The following is a 19,383-nucleotide window of genomic DNA, read 5'->3' on the forward strand; positions in this document are numbered from 1 at the left end:
TCAAAATGTACACAAATTATTTATTATTAGTCTTATATTTTAAATCAAATAAAATGTTTGTAGATAAAGTAAACGCAATAATAGAAATTTAATATTCTCCTTATAATACTGTATATGGCATGCAATGTTTATTTAATCAAAACTTTAAAAGATAGTAATTGTATTCAGTGATTTAAATATTTATCACTGTATTATTTAATGATCTACTATGGTACAAAACATATCTCAAAATTGTAAAATTTTGACAATAAAGTAGACTTATATCTTGTATTATTAGAATCACTTCTTCCGAGGGTTGAACCAATAATTGCTTGTAATGAACTAATTTAAAGTTAAATTAAAAAGCAATGCATATCAATTTATAAATTGTAACAAACTTACAATAACGAAAGTAGTTGAATTGTCTTTCTAACCATCTGTAGGCATCCATGACAAGATAGACCAAGAATAGCATCTTTAGCATACATTACAAGGGTATCTATGGTAGTATCCTATAGAAAAGTACAAGTTAAAATCAGAAATAGACAACTTAATATAACAATAAATTCTATTTATTCGAGGTTGTGTGGCAATGGTGACTATAATAAGCACCCAACCTGAGCAGAGTCAATGTTTGTACCCCATTCCAATCAGCTCAAAAAACCTAGGGTAATTTTCACATTGCCGTCCAGGAAAAGTTGATAGCGGTTCTGTTTGTCTAACTTTTAATTCCACTTCCTCAAGATGTGCAGATCACAAACCCAAATCAGTGTATGCTTTTGAATTTTCATGCCAAAGAATAGAATATAAATAGCCTACACAAGCATTTTAACTTTTTTCCGTAAATAAGCATCATGGCTGAAAGCTCCAGGATAAAGTAAAGACAAACCTTGTTTCCAACTTCCGCAAATAAGGAGTGATATGCCTCAAATGAATCGCATACATTCTTAGTCCTCTGCAACATTCTTAATTTCTCACTATCAATTTTTTCCAGCAAGCTTGCAAGTTCATCATTTACAAATGAAAAAGTTGTCTTAAAGATGGGGTCAAAGTTCAACAATGTGATGATGCGAATTATGCTTTCTGGCAAAACATCTGGCATCTGGTATCAAAAGAAAAATAAACACAAAAATACTCAATGATTAATATTACTTGAAATAAAAGTTTTATAGAAGAAATGCATGCAGAAATCATACCATCTTAATAGATTTAGCATGGCATTTGGGCATTATAAAAACATTTTTTTTTTAAATTAAATTGATCATCACTTGATTGTCATTCCACTTTTTTAAAATTACAATTTATATTGAATCAAATCATTGTATGATTACTTTGTTTTTTACCTTTTCTAATGGCACTAGTTTGGTGATAAAGTTGATCATGAAAAGAGCTGATCCCAAGAATACCAGCCTGTGTTGAGTCACAACTTCCTGATCATTGGTTACTGATAAAGCACTATGATGTCCCACGAGACTCTCACCTAAACTATCCAACACCTCAGTAATTCGTTCCACCTGTTACAAAATAAAAAAAGAAATGATTTTTTTTTTAAGAAGACTTTTTCAACATGTACTGTATCTCAAACAAACTTGTATCAGCTTACACTCTTTACAATTTTGAACCACTCAAGTTATTAATTAAAAATTAATTAATGAATGTGAACATTTGGTTATACTTTTACTTAACTACTTACTGAATTTAGGCTGCACTGGCCATACATTTGTATCTACAGTCTATATGCATCATACTGTATAATGTTCTTATATAGCAAAGGTATAAGAAAGTATCTAAATCTAAATAGTAAATTGTGAAGTACTGTAATAGTGACGGCTTTATTGGTTCAACAACTTGAAAGGTCTCTATCTGAACGCCCTCTATAAGAGAGCGACATTTTATTACAGTATTATGTTATGCATTCGTTAACATAAAATAAAAATTATCTACACTTTTGTACATTATGTGTAATCTCTACAGTGCTATTCCATTGTTTTAATGTGTATCATTTAAAAAAAAAAAAATTAATCAGTCATGTACGATTTCCTTACCATGGATTTTCCAATGACACTTTCATCATCCCAAATCCTGGATGTCATGGATATATCCACAAGCTGTAAGCATTCATGCAACAGGTCCATAACAACGATGAGAAGTTTTGAATCCCTACATTCAAGATGAGGTACGACATGTGCTATGGTATCAATGACAAACTGAGGAAGAGTGAGCTGATTCATTTGTAGTAAGAGTGCATCCGCTAGATCTGCCTCAACTTCTGAGCCAGAAATCATGGACACGTTTGCAGCAAAAACTGATGAAGGTCTGTTAAAAGAAATTTCAGTTTTTTTTTACTCTTTCATTGGCATATTATAAGCATAAAATATGTGAATGTGCATCGTGTGCACTATAGGTGAAAATTACGTCACAAACAATTTTCCTCTGGTACGGCCTATATCTTAAATATATGTACTATCTGGAGAGTTTATTTTTGTATATCCTCCAAGACAATCGCAAGAAATTCCCCTTTAATGGGAGGTCACTCAAAATATCAGGTACTTACGCTGATGTGGAAGATTTGCCATCTTGACCATCTCCTTGATGTCTTCTCTCTTGCCCAACTACAGAAGGTCTTGAATCTGATGAAAGTATTGAGTGACTGGTAGAAGACTGTTCAACCACACCAGATGAAAATGGTGATCCAGAATCTATATAAAAGATAGAGGACAGACTAATTGAAATTATGTATTGTGAAGACACTACTTGACATTGAATATAAATTTGATTATATTAAACAAACTCCAAAAAAAGGGAGGCAAATAGACAAATAAATTATTATTATAAATATATAACATAATAAATTTAGTATTGTCTTTTTAATTGATCTAATTACATAATATACACATATTTCAACATAAGGCCTGAAATTTAATTAACCGCAGAAGACAAATATCCATATTTTTTTTTTAATAAAAAAACATGCACTATAAACACACAATTTAATAAACTACGACAAAAAAAAGGTAAATTTATAATAAAACATCAACTCAAGTTGAAAAAATAATATTAAATAACATAATAAATTGTTAACAATTTTAATAATTATGCAACTGTAGTATAATTGTGCAATGATTATACATCAAAATTAAGATTGAGATGAGTATTTCACTACTTTCATGGAAGGAGTGAAAATGACTAAATTTAAACAAGTAGAACTTACTTTGTTGTGGGCAGTACAAAGTAGGATCATGGTAAAATTTGTATCTTTCTTGAAGGAGACAACAAAGATCAGTGAGGCAGTTCATGGCACCAATAGCAATATTGAGGCTGTCAGTCTCTGGTGGTTTGATGCTTACCAATGAAAAAATACTCTGAAAATAAAGCAAAATTTGAATGTCAGCTTTTACCCTTTTCACACCTGCAAAAAGTAACAACTCGTAACCAGACTTGCATAGTGTGAATACAATTGTGTGGGAAAAAAACTCACAGATGAGATATCCTAAGTAGTAACTGCGTGTTCGTGTATTGCCCTGGTATAAAACTGACCAATCATAGTAATCAAATAGAGTGAACTATGCTTTCTCTCAAGATTTCTTGCGTTTGTCATATGCATGTATAAAAATCGGGAAATCAAACCTGGTTACAAATTGCAACAATTTGTGTAGATGTGAAAAGGGTATTAGTCTGAAATCTAGTACAACTATGTAAGTCGGTATCAAATTAAAAAGAGCTCCCTACGCGACCATCTCAGATTTTGACAAACTCTACAAAACCACTATGTGAAGAACAAACTGGCAAAACAATTGCCCTGATACAGTATTATGTAGTTTCCAAGATATTAGCACCACAAAAAAGGGGCATGGTTAATAGGTATGTTCGGATGGCCTTACATCTGATTTCTTATCGGAGTAATTTTGAGTTTACTTCCTATAGCTACATAGATCCACTATTGTGGTTTATGTAACAAATGACACTTTAAAAACAAACCTTAACCAAAGCTGTCCTCTGAAGAAAGATCTCTGCTGGAAAGTCCTGCAATACCACATCACAAATGAACTCACAAGATGTGTTAATCAAAACTGGACTGGTACTACACAAAGAACTTAAAAACAAAAAAACATAACATAATAATAAAAAGGTTTTATTCAAATTTGAATAATGATTGCATAAATTTAAAACTTCTGTTGTAGATTTAAGTCATATCTTTATTATTCTCAACATCAGGTACAGCTTTTTTTTATTTCTTACATAAATTAATTGTATATAATGAAGTAATTTGTAAGCCGGGACATTCTAAAAATGCAAGGTCATTGTTTGTGTTAAAAGCCTTAACAAATATAATAATAATATTATATAATAATAATATTTATACACTTTACAAACATGTTGTCCTCCGTTATATTTGCATGTAATGTATAATTGTAAGCAATATAAATAATACATAAGGATACATACCTATTTGTCTTACTTAAAACATGCTTGTCCGTTTCAGTTAGCAAAAGCCATGGAAATGTTGCAAACTTAAATCCACAAACTCTACTAGCATCTACAAAGATAATAGCATGTATTTCACAATTAGATTGGTTATTAAATGCTTTATACAAGATCATATCCATGGATTGGTGGGTGGTTTGAGTTTGGGTTTGATAATGCTTTTTCTATCAAAATGGCAACATTACAGTCACAACGGTAAGCAATATAACAATTAATTTACCTCTGAAACTATCTTGTGCTGTAGCAATCTCTCTCTTAGATTCTTGGAATGTCGTTGGTGAAGTAAAGAAGCCTTTCTGTAATGGAACTTGTCTTAAGACATCATCTAGATGACTCTCCACCTTACCATCTACTTTAGCTTTATCTTTAAAGAAAATAGATTACAACTTCTTTTGATAAATTTAAGTATTTTTAAATGATCATTTTAGATGAGTAAGGTGTTCATATTTATAATAGAGAAAGAAGTTCCTCTCAATTCAAAATGAAATTGTTTTGATGAGGATATCTAAATGAAAATGTAACCATTTATAATGATAGGACACTTCAAAACTAAAGCAAGTGAGTAGATGAGCAGTTAAGAAGCTCACACAAATGTAAAGATAATTTTTAAATTTTATATATATATATATTTTTTTTAATACATGTAACTGTAATATAGGGATGATAAAATACAAAATTTAACCTTTAGTAATATGTGGATGAACATAGACACACTCCTGTTCACTGCTTGACGGCTCAGGCAGATATAACAACACATCATGAATCTCATCCACAATACATTGAAGATTAGCATCTAGATCAGCTCGTAGATGAGAAAGAAATTTAAGAGCACCAATCTCAAGAAACAAGTCGGCTGCTGTTGGATGCTGTTGTGCAAATAAATAGTTAATCCATTTTGTACTTATTATACTACATAAAGTATAGTATATCAATATTATGCCTAAAGATCTCTGTTTTTGTAACACTTTCAGTATCAAAGTAATAATTTTAAAAGTGGATCACAAATACATTACTGTATATGGTACAAAATATTCTATGATCAAGTGAGGTTCAGTTAAGATTATGAAATATTACATCAGAAAAGACACTTACCAGACCAGTGTGATTTTTGAAAAGTTTGCATTTTCCACCGTTGCCCTGAAATCTATTTGCTGAATTTGTGGCTTTTGTATGTTTGTTTTATATTAGCACACAGCTTATTTAACGTGAAACATTGAAGGTTACCAATTAAACTTGAATATTGTGTACATTTTTAGATTGAAAGTGGAAAAGTATAGGAAAGTTTGGTCTAAATAATTGCTTGTTATGATGTACAGATGTAAATAGTTCAGTTATTAATGAAAAAAATATATTAGTAAAAAGGTTCATCTGGATCTCTGTATAGTTTTCATTGATGGCGCTATACCAACTACGAGGTTTCATGGTAACGTTTCCAAAGCCACGGCACTTACTGACGCACCTGACATTTACCACACCCGATACAGACAAATCCCTCCGTACCCGAAACTAAAATTATTTTACTTAGTACTTACCTTATATCTAAACTATATTATAGAAGGAAATATGGATGTAGCATACAACATTATAAGCTTTTGAACGTTGATGTGTTAACAACAGCAGGCGATATTGAAAAAAACCTGGGTCCTGTGAGAAGGGGTAGGAAACCCAAATTCCCATGCGGAATCTGTCGATATGCTGTTGAAAACAAGGACCGTGCAATGGAATGCGACGGATGTAGATCGTGCATCCACAACAGATGCTCTGGCATAACCGAGGACAGTTATAATTGCTATTCAAACTTACAAAATTTCAATTTAATAAATTTTGCTAGTTCGTTTTCTCCCTTGACAAGACCATTATGCAAAACTCGATGACCTATCAATATTTGGAAATTCTGATAGTGACAGTGAAGTCGATTTTAACCCGAGAATGACATCAAGCCCTCAAACAAAAAATAACATTAACCCAAATTCGCGAGTAAAAGCCAACAGACGTAGAACTTTTGTACCTAAGTTTCCTCACCAAACACCCACATCTCAAAAATTACCTGGTCATAAGCAGAGACACACAAGGCATGAACCAACACAACGTAAAGCTAAGAACAATTGCATTAAAGTAGCCATTATGAACTACTGTAGCTCAAATTTTACAGTTTAACGTAGAGATAGGGTGGTGGTGTTCTTATCGCAATTAACTATGGCATACCATCAATTGAAAGAAACGACCTGAGTGGATGTGAATTACTCTGGTGTCAACTATCATTCCGGCCCAAGGGAGACGATATAATTGTTGGGGTATACTATCAAGCTCCTGATACATATAGACCCGAGTCTTTAGATGGACTGGAAGATAGCTTGCTTATATTACAAAACAGTATTAATTCACCGTTTATCGTCTTAGGGGGCGACTTCAATATACCAGGTATGCACTGGTGCCCAGATGATGCCACCATTTCGACAAATAGTATCTAGTCGAAAATCATTAATATTGCTGATGACAACCACCCAGAGCAGAAAGTTAACTTCGCGACTAGGAAAGACCCAACTAGTGGAACAGAGAACATTTTGGATCTTCTTTTTACAACTCAACCAAATTTGATTCAAAACGTCCAAGCATGCTCTGGAATTAGTGACCATTCCACGGTCCTGGCTGAGCTTAAAAACAGAACATCGCAAACTATTAATGAACCTAGAACTATTCTTAGATGGAAAGATGTAGATGAATCTGAGTTCATCGACTCTGTTGGAAAATTAAATCACGAGTTCATGCGTTCCTCACCCTTATCCAGATCTGTGGAAGCAAATTGGAACCATTTTAAAGAAGGACCAAGTAAGTACCAAGTAAGAAAAAGTGTTGTCCGAACATGAATGGTCTACGACGTTTTACGACTTTTCCACTATTCATCTTAGCTACAATCCCAGAGATATGCAAGATATCTTCACTTACACCAAACAAATACAAAACATGATGCGAAACAACACACAGAATTAGCGATCATATGATGAGGCTTTTCGAATACCTTGGGAGCACACCAAATACTCTTGGGCCACAGTTCGGGCGACCTTATACACATCCTAATTCTACATCGCCCACAAAGTAATTTTTGTGGCTACAACAACCCTCATTCAACAGGAAAGCCGCCGATTCACAAATACCACCCAAAATTTATTATGACATGCTTACTCGTGAAGCTGATGTATTGGATACCTTAGTCAATGAGACTAATAGATATCCCTATGAACATAAAACTGATAATCCTGAGAATGCTAGTAGCGTGGTGCAGTACAAATTTTGCGGGAAAAAAGTATAGGAAAATTTTTTTTTTGTTTTTCTGATAGAGTATACCATATAGAATGTCAGAAAAAAAATCCCCATCCCAGGGTCTTGGGGAAAATTTTTTACGGCACTTTTAAATTTTTGCCTATACAACACACACAAATTCCTATTAACACACACAAATACCTATATAGGGGATAGGGAAAATCAATTAACGGTTTTTGTTACTTGCAGTTGTGTTTTAATGATTAAAATTAGTAGAGGCTTACTTTAATAACTACTTCTCATAGTAGTTGATGAATCAAGTCGATACGATGACATCATCATGCCAGAATCCAATATGGCGTCCAATTTGGCGGAAAAAACAGGGTATTGCTAACTTCCCGCAAACACCCCAAACCTCCAAAAAACATAGCAAACCCCACCGAACCAACATAAAAGTGATTGAATCATGTAGTGTACAACCACTGGGTATATCCATGTAAAAAAAAATATTAAATTTCTACTGTTAACTACTTATTTTTGGGGTAAAACATACTTTTTTGGTCAAAAATGATTGCTAAACCCTGCAAACCTCCAAAAAAATATAGCAAACCCCACCGAACCAACATAATAAAAGTGATTGAATCATGTAGTTTACGACCTACTGGGTATATCCATGTAAAAAAAAAATTAAATTTATACTGTAAAACTACTTATTTTTGGGGTAAAACATCATTTTTTGGTAAAAAATGATTGCTGATTTTTAACAAAAAAATGATGTTTTATCCCCAAAATAAGTAGTTAACAGTAGAAATTTAATATTTTATATACCCAGTGGGTCGTACACTCCATGATTCAATCACTTTTATATTGTTTTGGTGGGATTTGCTATGTTTTTTTGGAGGTTTGTGAGGTTTTTAGCAATACCCTGTTTTTCCCGCCAAATTGGACGCCATATTAGATTCAGGCATGATGGTGTCATCGTATCGACTCGATTTATCAACTACTATGAGAAGTAGTTATTAAAGTAAGCCTCTACTAATTGTAATCATTAAAACACAACTGCAAGTAACAAAAACCGTTAATTGATTTTCCCTATCCCCTATATATAGGTATTTGAGTGTGTTAATAGGAATTTGTGTGCGTTATATAGGCCAAAATTTGATTTACCCCGACAAATTTTCCCCAAGATCCTGGGATGGGTTTTTTTTCTGACCTTCTATATGGTATACTCTATCAGAAAAATTTTAAAAAAAATTTCCTATACTTTTTTCCCGCAAATGTGTATATTAACTGTTCTGCACCCAGGCTATAGTGCTAAACAATGGAAGGAGGTAAATAGAAATTCAATGAAAGCATTTATTGCATTGATTCTTTACATGGGGCTAGTGAAGTTGCCAACTATTCAGTTGAATTGGTCTACACACTGGCTTCTAAATTTCTCAATCATTAAAGATGTATTGTCCCCCAAAATCATGAAAAATAAAGATTTTTAAAATCGGACTTTGAATAGGCCATTTTGCAGTTTTAATGAAGTTAAAAAAACGGGGGAAAAAAATTATTTCACCTATAAAAAGACAAAATAAACAGTTAAATTACCCAAAAACTCATTGTCTTCCAGACAATTTGACCATTTTTTGCTTTAAATTACCAGGCCATGATCGTTTCTACTATAACAGGTCAATTTATAAAAATTAAATTATTATTAAATTACTATTAAATCAGCATCATTGCGTTCAAAGGCCGAACATTTTTAAAAATGTACCTCCCAATGAAGAGATAACAATTTACTTGGGAAGGTACATCATGTTTATATGGACAATGCATTTTCATCCCCAACTTTGTATAAAGATTTGGCACTGCTCGACAAAACGGGAGCTTTTTTCTGATGTAAAAATTGTAATTGGCATTCCTCTCTCCCCTACAAAACAGTAGAGCCAACTACAAAATGAACTTTTTTAGGCATTGAACTGCACACACAAGTTATGGTAGCCAGACTACCAAAGGAAAAACTAGAAAAGTATAGATCTGAGGTAATAAAATCGTCAAGTTCCAATTACATAACACTCCGGGAACTTGAATCACTTGCCGGAAAACTTTGAAGCTTTAAATACCATATTTGAAGAGTATAAAAGTAATTGGGCAAACTGACAAATGAAGGTGTGACAACGTTCGAGCAAATATGGTATTGTCGACCAGGTGATATAATACGAAAACTTACGGCCATACAAATATCCTGGTATACTGTACCAGGAGCTTTTTTAATAACTAAAAAATAATAAGACGAATTGCAGAGACTTAAAACCAACATGGTCATGTTTCATCCACAACACGAAGGTTAAAGCGACCAAGTGTACAATGGAAATATAGTATAAATATATGAAGACCAAGAGCAAGACTAAAATAAACACTGATTTAATTCTAAAGTCAAAAAAGAAATTGAAAACTAAAGACAAAGACCATCCTGCCAATCAGGATCAAATGGCATAAAAAAATGGAAAGCGTCATGTCGCAAGATGAAAGGCTATTTTAATTATGAGGATGATGTTGATTGTTTTTATAGATAATAAAGATAGAAATTAGTATAAATGTATTAATTCAAAAAATGTCAAGTGGGCTAAGAGAATGGAAATGAATAGAATAATGCTATAGTATAAGAAGAATATACCAATATTAGAAAGTACCAGTAACTAAATAATACAATCTATTTTGAAAGTTATCTCACAATATGACAAGACTCATCATGTTCAATAAATCTAATATACTGATTTACCATTTACCATTTAAATTAATAGTTCTATTTACTACTTAGGAAAAGATGAATGTTTATACTTTATGATAAATGTAACTTAAAACGTAAAAATTGGTTTGAATCTGTGGTGGTTGGCTGTAATTTTCAAACATGTAAAAATTGTTCTACATCTCCTGTGGTGATTTTGCTTGCTTTCCAGTTCCGACACATACACATTTTTATTAACATAATCTGTTAGATCTCTTAGGTCAACCACTAATCCATCTGTTAGATCTCTTAGGTCAACCACTAATCCATAATCTGTTAGATCTCTTAGGTCAACCACTAATCCATAATCTGTTAGATCTCTTAGGTCAACCACTAATCCATAATCTGTTAGATCTCTTAGGTCAACCACTAATCCATAATCTGTTAGATCTCTTAGGTCAACCACTAGTCCATAATCTGTTAGATCTCTTAGGTCAACCACTAGTCCATAATCTGTTAGATCTCTTAGGTCAACCACTAATCCATTTGCACTTTTTGTTCCACCCAGCCACCTATGGTGATCGAGCCTTTGCAGTTGCAGCTCCTAAACTGTGGAACAATCTTCCTGATCCTATTAAAAATGATTTCAAGAAACTCTTAAAAACCCATCTTTTTTCTTTGTATTTTCTTTCTGTTTTTTCTCTCAGCGCTTTGGGACAATCTTTTGATTGTATAAGTGCTTTATAAATCGAACATTACATTACATTCAAATGCTTTTATCTGATCTGTGAAACTGTCGACAGTGATCAAGAAAGTAATTGTTGATAGGCAGCATAATTTTTTTTAATTGAGGGCGTCATAACTGACATTTTCGAATATATTAGGGATTTAAAGCAAGTAAGATTAAATAAATATCAAATGTCCAAGCGACCTACCCATAAAAACAAAAATTAAATTGTGGAAGTTGCAATAGAGTTATAGCTATCAAAGATGCTGCAGCAATGGTCAATTTTGGTACCATTGTGAGAGTTCTTTCTCTCCTTCCCTGCTCTGATGTTTGGTTCTCTTTAACTGATGTTTGATTCTCTTTAACCAATGTTTGGTTCTCCTAATATCCAATGTTTGATTCTCTTTAACCAATGTTTGGTTCTCCTAATATCAAATGTTTGGTTCTCTTTAACCAATGTTTGGTTCTCTTTAACCAATGTTTAATTCTCTTTAACCAATGTTTAATTCTCTTTAAACAATGTTTGGTTCTCCTAATATCCAATGTTTGATTCTCTTTAACCAATGTTTGGTTCTCTTTAACCAATGTTTGGTTCTCTTTAACCAATGTTTAATTCTCTTTAAACAATGTTTGGTTCTCCTAATATCAAATGTTTGGTTCTCTCTAACCAATGTTTGGTTCTCCTAATATCCAATGTTTGGTTCCTCTTAACTGATGTTTGGTTCTCTTTAACTGATGCTTGGTTCTCTTTAACTGATGCTTGGTTCTCTTTAACTGATGTTTGGTTCTTCAGGTACATGGCAGAACTTTATTTCTTTTGACAAATCAGCTTTTGGTATATCATTTTTTTTAAACCAACTGCATAGTATGTGCAAGTGTAGTAAAGTTTTATTATCATTATCCATCATTTCTTGAGGTAATAAGTTAATCCTGATGAACTCTTGGCAATTGTCATGACATCCAGGCCAGAATGTTGGTTCATTTTCCTCAATTTTCTGTCCGTTTATTAAATTTGATGATTAAAGATACAGACACTCCACTTTTCCATAATTCAATCTTGTTTTTGTTTGTTTTTGCTTCTTTTTTTAATGTACCTTATGTATTGTATTGCCGATAACATGATCTATTCTATGTGTTCATCTAGAAGAATTCAAGATTGTAGCAAAATCAAGTTCCATGCTCTACAGAATTTTCTGCTTGGTTTCTGATTTCTGGTTTTGTTGTGATAATGTGATCAATTAGTGAATAATTGTTTAATACCAATAAACAAATTCAGGAGATGTAGACAATTTTCACAATATATTATAGTAACTATATATTGATCTTCTCTAAAATCAATCAATAAGCAATTTAAATGGCAAAACAGTTAATTTACTATTGATGAATCTGTCATATGTGAAGACATCTTGGGATAATAAAACAGAATAAGTCATAGCATTGTTCAAAGAAAGATTGAATACAGAATGTGTGGACTATTTAGGTATTGTCAGATACAAAGGAATTGGGAAAACTGATTATGTTAATAAATTGCAATTTTTCTTTTGTGATGTGTTGATATAGAAAGTTAATAACTTTGGACAAAGTTGAGTAAAGTACAAACTTATTAAAAAACACACTGATTGGCATTAAAAACACAATTAAAGCAATTTTGATTACCTTAACTAGCTTTAGAATTAACTTCAATGCCTCAACTTTCATGGGACAGGAAGGGAAATTAAACCACTCCAGTAAACGAGTTATCAGATGACGCTCTTGAACCAAATCATTAAGAGATATAACATTATGTTCCAGCTTGCCAATCACATTTTGCAAAGCTCTAACACGAATCTCTTCCAAATTATGCCCTGAAATATACAAAAATGGGTCGTATGTCAATATAAACTCAAGGAACAATATTGACAAGTAAACCGAACACTAATAACATCAAGGCATTAAAGAATGCAGAAAGAGAAAAGAAGAACACAAAGCTATACTAGAATTTATAAGGAAATCAATAACTAAACAAAACAGTAAAAATTGCTGACGAAAGAGGAGGATCAAGCGCCTCTAGGCACTTTTTATAAGCATCAAAAGAAAAAAGAATGTTTGTTGCCCACTAATCCTACGCATGCTGCAGAGACACAGTGGATCTGTTGCACCAATGCAACAGCATGATGATCATTGAGACGACAAGCAAGGGCACAATGCTGGTAGCATCTAGTTTCATCTGACAACATTTGTCGGTTTCAAAGTGTCATACCTACTGTACATATTCATGACAATAAAACATAAACCTGATTTATAGTGCTATAAAAAAACTGGAAATATACAAAAAAAGTAGCTACAAACTAAAATAGAGCAAAGGAATGAATATAAACAATATAGAGGAAGGCTATGTTCAGAGACAAAATGACAACTGCAAGACAACCAAGTATATGAAAATCACTTCCATTGGGTTTTTTGCTAACATGAACATGATATCACGGGCATAATATTTTTATACAGTAGTAGATATCCCAAAGTTGAAAGAATAATGAATTCCATCAGAATGTACATTCAGTTCAGTAGAGTTGTTGCTCACTTTGCCTGCATCAAGTGCAGAAGTTAAGAGTGTGTTTCGTTGTTGACATTGTCATTGACAACCCTCCCTCTCTTAATATGTAGTAAACCTAGCCTAGGCCTGACGCTTCAATAAAGAGTTACTATAGCTTCAGAGAAGAATTATCCATTGGGAATGGCATAGTCTGTTGTGGAGAAAGAGTTGTAATCTCTGTAAGTTTGAAACAGGATTCATTCATCATATGGGCTTTAATAGTTGTTTGAGAAGAGCCTGTAAAATCCTACATTGGCCTGGAATGACGGAGCCGCTTATGTCATCAATATCAGATTAAACAACAACAACTCAACTCAATTTTCAGTTGCGAATGATCTCTTTAGCATCAATGGCAAAGACTAAGTCATTGCAATCAATAGGAATGACCCATACCTTGCAATCCTTGAGTACAGAAATACTACGATTATGTGGCCATCTTTATTCTCCCTGCCCTCCTTCTTTATGCAATTATTCATTGCCTAACAAGTTATATAAGTGACTGACTACTATGGTTATTGACTGACTGCTATGGTTATTGACTGACTGGAATGGTGCAAATGTACCATTGTTGGGAAATACCAACAGATTTGGAGAAATTAAGTTGCAATTTACAACCAGAGTACTGGCTAAGGAAGGGGAAAATAATGTAGTATAACTTGTACAACATTTATAAATATTGTAACAGAAATTGGTATAGCCCAAATCAAAGTTCTGATTGGCTATTTTACTCTGCGTTTAATTTAACTACGCACTAAATTGTGGTAAACAAATTATCCAGTGACCTCTTTCTCACTCTCTCACCCGATACGTTTACTTATAGCATAAGTTTATCATTTAATTTAATAAATGACATTTCCATCCAATGATGTTATGTATTACTAATATCGAATTCATCTAGACTATCTCTGTGTATTTATGTCTATTGCGTTTTTCGTACTATTAGTTGGGAAAGCCACTCGACAGTGCAGTTCTTTTGAACTGATCCACTTCTGGTTACCCGCAGGTGCTGATAGTACTTTTGTTCTGTTTTGTTGAATGATACCGTACCTTGTTTATGACTTTTGTATGTTACCTGGAAATTGAATAAAATAAAATAAAAATAAAAAGATGATTTCTGTTCGATTATTTCGCGTACTCGCCACTCAGGACACAAAGTCCAGCAAGGTAATGTCCCAGACCTAAGGGGATCAAAACAACATGCTGGGGTTATAGGAATATAATATATAGGATTAAGATGAATTAATTGTATTACAACAAATGTATGCCACATGTTCCGTACTTGTATAAATACTTTAATTTTAGACATAGCAAATCATTCTTGTATCCCTTTAAAACAGAGGTGGTGTGCCCATATAGGTTTTAATACGAATGTATGTACTTTAATATGAATTAAATAATTACTCTAGTTATATAGTGTAGTACGAATTTTAGGTGATTATTACAGTCTTAGATAAACGTATGTATTAAGGAATAACTATATGATTATTTAGTAATATAAAGTAATTTAAAGCAAAAAATACTAAAATTCTCTGTCATACAATGGTTTTTGGTTAAAATTAAACGTTTCTTTTGTCTTTTTACAAGTGAAATAATTTAGTTTTTTTTTTTTACAGAAGTGAATAACTGCAAAATGGCCTAGTCTGATTTTATTAATCTTCATTTTTTTGGGGGACAATAAATCTTTAAATGATGATGTGGATTTTATTCAACCCAATTCAAGCAAACAGGGACTTACAAACTGTGTTTAACTCGACCACCAATAAACTATAAGACCAATAAGAATGATCCATTAATTAAGAATCATCATCAGATGACAGCGCTGTAACGGACCAGCCGATTGTTGGACTATCTACGTTTAAGAAGCTGTGGAAGAATCTTCTGCCCTATGTGTTGGTGAACAAGCCAAAGACAGACTTATGCTGGACGTGCCAAAAACAATCATGCGATTATTCGACAGGTAAGACAAAACATTAAACTTTGAAGCTCAAGCTCCTCTAAGGTACTGTATTCAGACATATTTCAATGTCTGTTTTTCCCTCTGGGGACTGCTCAGAGGGAACGCTGACTGGATTAAGAAAATACAGGCCCCCACATATCAATCGTAATAATGTCATTCCTGTTAGTAGGACAAATTTTCGCCGGATTGGTGTTTTGGACTATCAAAAGGGAGCTGCGTCGAACAGATATTTCATGTTTAGAAGATATTGCAAAGGCTGTGAGAAATAGCACTCAAGAAAATAGTAATAAAGTGGAATTAGTAGGAAATGAGTCAGGTGAACAATTTGTTAAGTATTATGACTAGGAGTCTTTTCTCAAGCCACATTTTAAAGTATTATCAGGAATAAAATCATTCCAGCACTTTGAATTTGATGCATCTCATCCAGAAACTGTTGTTGTGAAGCAGTATTGTAATTCAGCAAAAGTTAAAATGAAAATTTTGAAGTGTACCATGCCTTCCAGTCTACCAAATGTACTGCCAATTGAGGGGCTTGATGCAAATAGACAAGCTTATTCGTATAAAGAAATACACCATTGCACCATTTTGAACAAAAAGTAGATAAAATAAAGTAGGGAAATAAAATTGAATAAAGTTCATTCAAAAAATGTTTGATGTTTGCTGTTTTCAATTTGTATGGAACAAATAATAAACAAAGGGAATCTTACTGAATACCTACTACTAGTAGGCCTACTATATTATTCTTGGTCTACACTATTATGTATGTTTGACAGATTTTACGCAACATCATTAAAAAGGATATGTCTGGAATATCATTATAGTATTAACTAAAAAAAGATATATTTCACAAAGAGCTTGGTTTTGATGTGGCTGTACACATATTATATTACTTAAAAACCGGCAAACAAGGATAGAGAAATATAAAAATTAATCAGAAAATGATTGCTATGGTTATTGACACTATAGAAAAAATGTCAGACAAATCAGCTGAATCAAACAAGGATACACCAGACAAGAGACATGCTTCCGTAATGGTGTATTGTAAATGTACCATTGTCTGGAAATACCAACAGATTTGGAGAAATTGTGTTGTAACTTACAACACTGTTACTGTTACAACAAAGTCATCAATGAGTTTATCGATAGGCAACATGTACATTTTTTTATAAGATAATATAAATAGTAGTCATTTGTGATTTACGGTAACATGGCGAAAGAAATGTGTAAGTTGGTGGTGGTGGAGAGATTTGAGGAGAGAAAGTACAGGAAGTCAGAGAAGAAATTTATTGTTGGAATGGTGTGTGAGGGACTTGGTGATTTAGAGGAAGCTAGTACAAGTGCTGGAATTGAAGCAAGAAAGGGAAACACCATTATTCCGCTATATGTGAACGATGTAAAGTCCGAAGTAGCCGAGAAGCTTCTGATGGTCCCTGTTGGGAAGAAGATGTTAGTAACTCATGTTGAAAAAACTCCTGGAAGTTTCCGTGTCACTGGAATGAGCAAGGTAAATTAAAATTTGATTTTTTTTTTAAATTCATTCCAGGCAATGCTGCCTGCTTTTATTTATCTTTAGGCCACGGGTCCATAGATTCACGATTTGATTTTACAAATGTGGACTCTGTTAGTAACTTTTATAACTTTGAATAAGAGGGATTACGCCAATAAGAGGGATTACGCCAATAATACGGACTCAGTAAGGTTTCCCTAAATTCTGCCTTAGAAGCCAGACAAAAGTGATACTTGTCTTGTATTTGTTGCTGGTTGCATATAGATTTAAGGTTTTATCAATTACTCTAATATCAACATTTAAGTTGACTGATCAGGGATGAGTGTAATTAATTTCACTCTTCCCTGGTGTGATGAAGACCTAATCAACGAAATTCATCTTCTGTGGCTAAACTTCTTCTTGCTTGTTCTATGTATTTTTTTAACTTAATTTAATGTTTAATATACTTAGAGATAAAAACATCTTCGAAGTTAATGAGGCATTGGTAGATGAATTTATTAAACCTGAGGTGGTGTCAGTACCGGAGGCACGCGGTTCGCCTGTTAAAAGACGGTGTGTGTGTGCAAGGCAAGGTTGCTGAGGTAATTATTTTGTAGGCTTATTTTGTGTGTATGTTTGAGTTGTAAATGTTGCATTTGCCATGGTTGTCTTCGATAGATGGAATTTGTGCACTATTTTGTTTAGTTAATTTACATTTGTAAAAGTGATACTGTGTGAGCTGTGGAAGGTGAGCAAACGTGGTAATCAGTTATCTGCATCACTTTTTTTAACATTACGGTGTTGGCGAATAACATGCTCACCTTCATGCTGACAATGAACTATTCCGGCCAAAACAAAAATAATGCGTTCATACACTGCTCGGCATGGAGTTGAGAATGGCCTACATAAGACGATCAAGTATTCATTTTTACCTGTTGGGCATACAAAATTTGGTCTCGATTAGTGCTTCGGACTTCTTAAGCGAACATACAGAAAAATATTTGTCTCTTCCTTGCAAGACATTGTTGATGTTGTAGACAAATCAACCACTGCTTCAATCAGTTTATGACTGGGTAAGTTTCCTGGCATCAAGTCGTACCAACACTTATGTTTGATGCAGATATACCTGGTATTGTTTCATACAAAGAACTATCTTACAGTGAAGAAAATGCATATGATTTTTTCAGGTCAACACCACCATCTATTCTCTCTCCAATAATTAAACCAGCAGGCCTGGACGATGCCTGAAAACAATATTTATTTCAGAGTATCCGAGAATTCTGTAGGGAAGACACAGTATGCCCAAACCCAGATCGGTAAATACTTGTGCAGTAGTACTCAATAGTGCAATTTTAAAAAATGAACATGTAATTTTTAAATGTGTTTAAATATAAATTAATGATTGTTATTATTCAGCCAAAAACAATACAATCTTTGCAATACTACTAGCACTACATGTAAAGTACTTGTACATTTGAGTTTTAAAGGTTGAAAAAGTGGGTTGTTTTCATTTGTCAATAACTTGATAAAAATGAATGTACTTTATTGGTTGTTGAATGTGCCAAATTACAGCTTTATAATATCGTTGCTAAGGAGTTAGTGTGAGCATGTAAAATTCACACAGAAGAGGTAAATTTTTATGTTTTTGCAATACAAATTGATATAGTTATATTATAACATGTACATTCAACTTCTTGCATAACTATGTAAATGCTTCAAAATAAACTATTTATAAAGAAAGACACCATCATTTATTTTTGTTAACAGGTGAAAGTCCATTATGTAGGATGGAGTGATATATATGATGAATGGCGATGCAAGTCGGAGATAGTAAACAAAGGATATGAAACTGATGCCTATCAACTTTTGAAGACCGAATTATATACCAAAATTAAAGAGAACCTGAATGTTTCTAGGATTTCGGATCCCGAAGTGACCATCCATATCCCCCAATTCAGCAAGAAACATTTCAAAGATTTATAGAAGAGATGGGAGCAGAAAGTGAGAAATGTACTAAATATCGCTTAGTGGGGTAGCAAAATTGCTTGGGGAAAGTTGGTGGATGTATTGTAAACCATGCTGCAGATTTTCCTAGAGTCGAAGAATGTACTTTACGGGCATGGGTATCTGAAAGACAGGTATTGGAAAAGTATGAAATCATAATAAAAAGGTCAGTCCACTGGGGATTTTCTTTAGTTTT

The 19,383-nt window shown here is 33.2% G+C and overlaps 2 protein-coding genes across 2 annotated transcripts in view; one reads left to right on the plus strand and one right to left on the minus strand.

Annotated features, from left to right (window-relative positions):
* The window catches only part of LOC144850866 (transmembrane protein 70, mitochondrial-like), a 164,376-nt gene that overhangs the window by 101,549 nt on the left and 43,444 nt on the right, over nucleotides 1-19,383 (plus strand). The window lies entirely within an intron of this gene.
* Nucleotides 1-19,383, minus strand: part of LOC144850800 (rotatin-like) — an 88,133-nt gene that overhangs the window by 38,516 nt on the left and 30,234 nt on the right. The window contains exons 2-12 of the mRNA XM_078708244.1: nucleotides 12,825-13,012; nucleotides 5,147-5,330; nucleotides 4,685-4,828; nucleotides 4,426-4,516; nucleotides 3,958-4,072; nucleotides 3,191-3,341; nucleotides 2,534-2,678; nucleotides 2,025-2,295; nucleotides 1,323-1,493; nucleotides 869-1,081; nucleotides 382-491 (exon numbers count right to left, since the gene is read on the minus strand). Coding sequence (XP_078564370.1) covers nucleotides 382-491; nucleotides 869-1,081; nucleotides 1,323-1,493; nucleotides 2,025-2,295; nucleotides 2,534-2,678; nucleotides 3,191-3,341; nucleotides 3,958-4,072; nucleotides 4,426-4,516; nucleotides 4,685-4,828; nucleotides 5,147-5,330; nucleotides 12,825-13,012 — 1,783 coding nt within the window. The remainder of the gene's footprint in view (nucleotides 1-381; nucleotides 492-868; nucleotides 1,082-1,322; nucleotides 1,494-2,024; nucleotides 2,296-2,533; nucleotides 2,679-3,190; nucleotides 3,342-3,957; nucleotides 4,073-4,425; nucleotides 4,517-4,684; nucleotides 4,829-5,146; nucleotides 5,331-12,824; nucleotides 13,013-19,383) is intronic.

Source organism: Antedon bifida, chromosome 8 (genome assembly GCF_963402885.1).
Source record: "Antedon bifida chromosome 8, ecAntBifi1.1, whole genome shotgun sequence".
In the NCBI taxonomy this organism is placed as follows: Eukaryota; Metazoa; Echinodermata; class Crinoidea; order Comatulida; family Antedonidae; genus Antedon; species Antedon bifida.